This window comes from Poecilia latipinna, unplaced genomic scaffold (assembly GCF_001443285.1).
Source record: "Poecilia latipinna isolate Pla-1442-1.1 unplaced genomic scaffold, P_latipinna-1.0 Scaffold1409, whole genome shotgun sequence".
NCBI classification, from domain to species: domain Eukaryota; kingdom Metazoa; phylum Chordata; class Actinopteri; order Cyprinodontiformes; family Poeciliidae; genus Poecilia; species Poecilia latipinna.
This window is the reverse complement of record NW_015114025.1, coordinates 159,234-167,139: the sequence shown is the minus strand read 5'-3', so window position 1 is coordinate 167,139 and position 7,906 is coordinate 159,234. Positions and strand designations below refer to the sequence as shown.

The 7,906-nt window shown below is 43.0% G+C and overlaps 1 protein-coding gene across 1 annotated transcript; it reads right to left on the bottom strand.

Moving 5' to 3' along the window:
- Window positions 1-551: 551 nt before the first annotated feature.
- LOC106962397 (uncharacterized) lies at window positions 552-4,966 on the bottom strand. The gene is made up of 3 exons (XM_015056803.1): window positions 4,585-4,966; window positions 1,435-4,362; window positions 552-1,324 (listed from the first exon to the last, which is right to left on the bottom strand). The coding sequence occupies exons 1-3, from the start codon at window positions 4,964-4,966 to the stop codon at window positions 552-554; spliced, it is 4,083 nt and encodes a 1,360-aa protein (XP_014912289.1).
- Between the last annotated feature and the right edge of the window lie 2,940 nt (window positions 4,967-7,906).

The following is a 7,906-nucleotide window of genomic DNA, read 5'->3' as shown; positions in this document are numbered from 1 at the left end:
GGTTTCAACAACAAATCTAAAGAATGTAACAAAATGGGTTCAAAAGAAAACTAAGGCAAACATAACTCATAACAAACCAAAGACTGACCTCACACAATGAACACACAGGGGAATTTATACAAACAGGCTAGCCTACACAAACGAGGAAGAAAAGGAAGACAAAAGGAGGGAAGGAGACAAAAACAAATAATGTATAAACATAAATGACTAATTGTAAACTAAAAAAAAACACAACTATGAAACCAAAATAACCTAATACCAAAAAGGTTTTAGCAATTATGCCATTAGTGGAGAGAGGCAGACTCTTTAAGATCAAGTCCCCTGCTTCCAGCAGCCTGTTGGATGGTTCCACTTCCTGGTTTTCCTTTCAGCCAACCCCCTTCTGTCAGCCAGTCCTTAAACTCAGCAAACAAAATAGTTAATGATCTTAAAAAAACAACATAAGGCGTTTACTAAATGTGTGCACCCAAATTAGTAAACAACCTAATGCAATAACCACCAAAGAAAAAGTGAAAATCTAAATATATTATATGAAAACATTTAAATAAATACTAACACTGAGGAAAAGGTGGAGGAACCTCCACACACTCCCCCTCTTCTGGAAACTCCATAGGCCAGCATGACAGGTAGTCGGCAGTAGAGTTCAGCTTCCCAGGGATATGATGGACATCAAACTGGAATGGTTGCATCGCCAGGTACCAACGCGTTATTCTGCTGTTTGAGTCTTTCATTCTTTCAAGCCACTTCAGAGCCTTGTGATCCATTTCTAGGATGAACCGTGTCCCCAACAGATAATATTTGAGTGAATCCAAAGCCCACTTCACAGCTAGGCACTCCTTTTCTATAGTGGAGTATCGAGTTTCCCTTGGGTAGAGCTTTCTGCTTATAAAAGCAATTGGATGACGGCCCCCTGGAGGCCCTTGAAGCAGCACTGCACCCAGCCCACGCCCAGATGCATCAGTTTGCAAAATAAATGGCTGGTCAAAGTCAGGGCAGTGTAATGTTGGAGGTCCACTCAAGGCACCTTGGATGTCCTTAAAAGCTCTCTCTGCTTCCTCCGACCACTGAAGCTGATTAGGTCTCTTGGGGCTGGTCATATCTGTAAGCACAGCAGCTCTGGCAGAAAAGTTAGGAATGAACTTATGGTACCAACCCGACATTCCAAGTAAGTATTTTAGCTGTGTCCTGGTCTGTGGCAGAGGACATGACTGAATTGCTTGAACCTTCTGAATCTGAGGTTTGATGACTCCATTGCCAATAATAAGTCCAAGATATTGAACTTCCTTCTTGGCCAGGGTGCATTTAGCTGCATTAACAGTCAGACCTGCAGCATGAAAAGACTCAAAAACAGCCTAAGATGTTGCAGATGGTCCTCCCAGCTGTTACTGTAGATGACAATATCATCTAAATAGGCAGATGCAAAATTTGAAAGACCTCCCAGTACCTTATCCATAAGCCTCTGGAAGGTCGCAGGTGCTCCATGTAGCCCAAAAGGCATCACTGTGAACTGATGGAGGCCCCAAGGTGTCCGGAAAGCTGTTAGCTCACGAGACCTGGTGGTAAGGGGAACCTGCCAATAACCTTTAGAGAGATCAATGGTGGTAAGATATTTTGCTTTTCCAAGACAGCAAATCAAATCATCAATACGGGGAGTTGGATACGAGTCAAACTTGGAAACAGAGTTCAAATAGCGGAAGTCTATACAGAACCTCATGGTGCCATCCTTTTTTGGTACAAGGACAATAGGATTACACCAGTCACTGTGAGAAGTCTCAATGATACCCAGAGAAAGCATTAATTCAATCTCCTCTTTTAAAGGGCCAAGGAGACGCTCAGGGATTCTGTAGCTCCTTTGTTTCACAACTGCATCCTCTTTCAGACGAATATCATGTTCCATATAGTCAGTACGTCCAGGATTATCATGAAACAAATTGATGTTACAAAGGGCTCTCACTTGCACCTGCTGTTCTGGGGAGAGATGACTCAGGTCAAGAACAGAAGCTGATGGTAGAGGCAGGTATTGTTCCTCCACCTCCTCATCTGATACACTTCTTATGAAAAATACATCTTGCTTCCCCTCAGGCCTTGAGACCCACTCCTTTAGCAGGTTAATGTTAAGAACTCTAGTACTGCGTCTTTGATCTGGAGTACAGATCTTGTAGGTGGTAGGACCCAGTTTTTGAACAACCTCGTATGGACCTTGCCACTGAGCCAAAAACTTACTGTTATCAGTAGGTTGCAGTACCAATACCTTTTGACCTGGTTCAAAACTCCTTACATGAGCAGTTTGATCATACCAGGTTTTTTGCTTCTGTTGAGAAACACGCATATGTTCCTTAGCCAATGAGGTCATCTTTTCCAACTTCTCTCTCATCTGGAGGACATAAGAAATTGTATTAACAGGTTCTTTTACAGGTTTCTCCCCCTCCCACCTTTCCTTCAAAAGGGCCAGTGGACCTCGCACCTCATGCCCAAAAAGCAACTCAAAGGGGGAAAACCCGGTAGAGGCTTGGGGTACCTCCCGATATGCAAACAAGAGGTAAGGGAGCCACTGATCCCAATCAGACCCAGCTTCATTGATGAACTTACGAAGCATGTTCTTAAGAGTCTGATTAAACCTCTCTGTGAGTCCATCAGTTTGCGGGTGATATGGGGTGGTTCTCAGTCCCCTAATGCCAATCAGTTTATACACATCCTTCAGTAGTTTGGACATAAAATTTGTCCCTTGATCAGTCAGTATTTCTTTGGGAAACCCCACTCGTGAAAAAAACTGAACCAGGCAAAAGGCAACAGTCTTAGCCTTAACAGATTTCAGAGGGAACACTTCTGGATACTTTGTGGCATAATCAGTGATAACCAACATAAATCGGTTACCTGATTTGCTCTTCTCCACTGGACCTACTACATCCATGCCCAAACGTTCAAATGGTGTATTTATAATAGGTAGAGGCTGAAGAGGCGCTCTCGCTGCAAATCTGGTGGATGTTTTTTGACACTGAGGACAACTCTTGCAAAAACTGGCAACATCTTTGTGTAATCCAGGCCAGTAGAAACACCGTTTGATTCGGGCTATAGTTTTATGTTTCCCCAGGTGGCCAGCCCAGGGAACTGAATGGCCCAAAGTCAATACTGTTTTCCTAACTTTTCTGGGTAACACAAGCTGTTGTAATTCTCCATGTCTCCTATAGAGGATGCCATTTTGCATGTAAAATTCCTCTGCAGTTTCACCTTCTTCAACTCTTTTCATAAGGTCAGCCAGACTTCTGTCCTGGTGCTGCAGCTCACTAATATTATCAGGAATTTCAAAGTCTAGCTGTACCTCAGGTTCAGGTAACACAGGAGAGGCTGTGGTATGTTTGAATTTTTCTTGCTTGCGTTGTGCACGAGACTTGCGATCTTTAGTACAACACCCTTCAATCTCAGCCTCATAGAATGGCAAGGCTTTTAAGCTGGGCTCATCTTCCCCAGAGGTCTTTGCCTGGGATCGTGTCAGCACCACATTGCACATTTTAGAAGCATTTATTAGGTCAGTGAGAACTGGGAGATCATTTCCTAGGACAACAGGAAAAGGTAATTCATCCATGACACCCACATTTAACAGGTAAACATGTCCTTGCACTCTCATGAAAATGTCTGCTGTCGGATATTGTTTTTCATCCCCATGAACACAGCAGATAGGTATTGTCTCAGAGGTACAAATACTATGTGGTGGAACATACCTGCGGTGTACCAGTGACTGGGTGCTTCCTGTGTCAATCAGAGCTTTGACTCTCTTCCCATCTATCTCCACAGTAGTCTCCATCAGTGGCTGGTTTTGTCTATTCACTACCTGGTTCTCTCTGGGTACAAAACACATCTGAGAGAGTTTCGTAGGATTTTGAGGACACACAGGCTTTGTGTGGCCCTCCTGCCCACATAAATAGCAGATGGGTTTTTTCACAGGTTTTGTTTGACTGGGGGAAAAACATTTTTCTTTTCCAGACTGCTTATTCACATTTCCAGTTTGACCGTTACCTGGAATCGGCATAAACTCCCTTTTTGCAGCTCTAAAAGCCCATGATTGGGTCTTCCTGCGGGCAGCCACAAAAGCATCTGCCAGGGAGACCGCCTCTGCTGCATCTTTTGGGTTTCGTTCCTTAATCCAAACTTGGAGTTCGGGAGACAACATTCGGAAATACTGTTCAAGAATGATGATGTCATTTATTTCTTCAACAGTCTTACCTCGAGGCTGAACCCATTTGCTATACAGTTCTTTAAGTCTCACAAAAAGCTCTTTGGGGGACTCATTTGGCTCCACATGAAGAGACCGGAACCTCTGACGATAAGTCTCGTTATTAATTTCATATTTCTGTAAAATAGCAGCTTTAACATCATCAGTTCATTGTTTATCCACATCCATATGTACATATGCACTCCTGGCTTTACCAGTCAAGAGTGGAATCAACTGAAATGCCCAGTCACTTTTTGGCCATCGACAAGCACATGCTATCCTCTCAAAAGTTATAAGGAAATGCTCAATGTCATCATCTTCAGTTAACTTTTGCAGTTTTGGTTCTTTATAAAAAGGTGTAGAAACTGAGTCACCTGGCTTAACAGCAGACAGTGCAGGTCCTGGTGGTGAACGAGCCACATCATCAGGCCTCAAACCTGTAGAGGAAGGGGCGTGGTCTTGCACAAAAGGCCTCAGGCCTTCAGAAGACTGGGCCTGAAGCTCCTCTTGAAATAAAGTGAACTGATGTTGGAGAGCCTTAAACCTGTGATCTTGACGTGCCATTTCTTTCTCCCACTGTTCCTCTCGAGCTTTCTGCTGTCCAATGTGGGCCTGAAGGATCCCCGCCAAGTCGGATATGGTTGGCTCTCTTCCCTCTTCATCCTCTTCACAAATTGCACCACACTCCTCATGCTCTGTTTGCGCTTCCTTGTCTGATGGAGCTGACTTGCCTTTACCACCTCTGGCTCCTCTCATGGTTTAGGTCTCTTTCTTTTTTTTTGTTTCAAAAAAAAAAAAATCAATAAATACACCTTTGTCCTTCACTGGTGGATCCCACTTCTGACACCAACTGTGATGGTCCGACCAGTCAAGGACATATATAAAAAAATTTCTTCTATTCATTTTTTCCAAAAAACATCTTAACAAAAGGTTTCAACAACAAATCTAAAAAATATAACAAAATGGGCCCAAAAGAAATCAACTAAGGCAAACATAACTCAAGATAAACCAAAAACTGACCTCACACAATGAACACACAGGGGAATTTATACAAACAGGCTAGCCTACACAAACGAGGAGGGGTAGGGAAGGAGACAAAGATAAATAATATATAAACATAAATGACTAATTTAAACTAAAACATTTTGACTTAAACACCACTATAAAAACCAAATAACCTAACACCAAAAAGGTTTTAGCAATTATGCCATTAGTGGAAAGAGGCAGATTCTTTCCACATCAAGTCCCCTGCTTCCAGCAGCCTGATGGACTGTTCCACTTCCTGGTGTTCCTTTCAGCCAGTCCTTAAACTCAGCAAACAAAATAATTAATGATCTTAAAAAAACATAAGGCATTTGCTAAATGTGTGCACCCAAATTAGCAAACAACCTAATGCAATAACCACCACCNAGTATAAACATAAATGACTAATTTAAACTAAAACATTTTGACTTTAACATAACTATAAAAACCAAAATAACCTAACACCAAAAGGTTTTAGCAATTATGCTATTAGTGGAGAGAGGCAGATTCTTTCACATCAAGTCCCCTGCTTCCAGCTGCCTGATGGACTGTTCCACTTCCTGGTTTTCCTTTCAACCAACCACCTTCTGCTAGCCAGTCCTTAAACTCAGCAAAACAAAATGTTAATGATCTTAAATAAACATAAGGTGTTTACTAAATATGTGCACCGAAATTAGTAAACAACTTAATGCAATAACCACCACCAAAGAAAAAGTGAAATTCTAATCATATGAAAACATTTAGATAAATACTAACACTGAGGAAAAGATGGAGGAACTTCCACACACTCCCCCTCTTCTGAAATCTCCATGGGCCAGCGTGACAGGTAGTTGGCATTAGAGTTCAGCTTCCCAGGGATGTGATGGACATCAAACTGGAATGGTTGCATCGCCAGATACCAGCGAGTTATTCTGCTGTTTGAGTCTCATTCTTTCAAGAATTCAGAGCCTTGTGATCCATTTCTAGGATGAACCGTGTCCAACAGATAATATTTGAGTGAATCCAAAGCCCACTTCACAGCTAGGCACTCCTTTTCTATAGTGGAGTATCGAGTTTCCCTTGGGTAGAGCTTTCTGCTTATAAAAGCAATTGGATGACGGCCCCCTGGAGGCCCTTGAAGCAGCACTGCACCCAGCCCACGCCCAGATGCATCAGTTTGCAAAATAAATGGCTGGTCAAAGTCAGGGCAGTGTAATGTTGGAGGTCCACTCAAGGCACCTTGGATGTCCTTAAAAGCTCTCTCTGCTTCCTCCGACCACTGAAGCTGATTAGGTCTCTTGGGGCTGGTCATATCTGTAAGCACAGCAGCTCTGGCAGAAAAGTTAGGAATGAACTTATGGTACCAACCCGACATTCCAAGGAAGGATTTTAGCTGTGTCCTGGTTTGTGGCAGAGGACACAACTGAATTGCTTGAACCTTCTGGATCTGAGGTTTGATTACTCCATTGCCAATAATATGTCTGAGATATTGAACTTCCTTCTTGGCCAGGGTGCATTTAGCTGCATTAACAGTCAGACCTGCAGCATGAAAAGACTCAAAAACAGCCTAAGATGTTGCAGATGGTCCTCCCAGCTGTTACTGTAGATGACAATATCATATAAATAAGCAGATGCAAAATTTGAAAGACCTCCCAGTACCTTATCCATAAGCCTCTGGAAGGTTACAGGTGCTCCATGTAGCCCAAAAGGCATGCGGTGAACTGATGGAGGCCCCAAGGTGTCAGGAAAGCTGTCAGCTCACAAGACCTGGTGGCAAGGGGAACCTGCCAATAACCTTTAGAGAGATCAATGGTGATAAGATATTTTGCTTTTCCAAGACAGCAAATCAAATCGATACGGGGAGTTGGATACGAGTCAAACTTGGAAACAGAGTTCAAATAGCGGAAGTCTATACAGAACCTCATGGTGCCATCCTTTTTTGGTACAAGGACAATAGGATTACACCAGTCACTGTGAGAAGTCTCAATGATACCCAGAGAAAGCATTAATTCAATCTCCTCTTTTAAAGGGCCAAGGAGACGCTCAGGGATTCTGTAGCTCCTTCGTTTCACAACTGCATCCTCTTTCAGACGAATATCATGTTCAGTATAGTCAGTACGTCCAGGATTATCATGAAACACACTGACATTACAACGGGCTCTCACTTGCAACTGCTGTTCTGGGGAGAGATGACTCAGGTCAAGAGCAGAAGCTGATGGTAGAGGCAGGTATTGTTCCTCCACCTCCTCATCTGATACACTTCTGATAAAAAATACATCTTGCTTCCCCTCAGGCCTTGAGACCCACTCCTTTAGCAGGTTAATGTTAAGAACTCTAGTACTGCGTCTTTGATCTGGAGTACAGATCTTGTAGGTGGTAGGACCCAGTTTTTGAACAACCTCGTATGGACCTTGCCACTGAGCCAAAAACTTACTGTTATCAGTAGGTTGCAGTACCAATACCTTTTGACCTGGTTCAAAACTCCTTACATGAGCAGTTTGATCATACCAGGGTTTTTGCTTCTGTTGAGAGACACGCATATGTTCCTGAGCCAATGAGGTCATCTTTTCCAACTTCTTTCTCATCTGGAGGACATAAGAAATTGTATTAACAGGTTCTTTTGCAGGTTTTTCCCCCTCCCACCTTTCCTTCAAAAGGGCCAGTGAACCTCGCACCTCATGCCCAAAAAGCAAC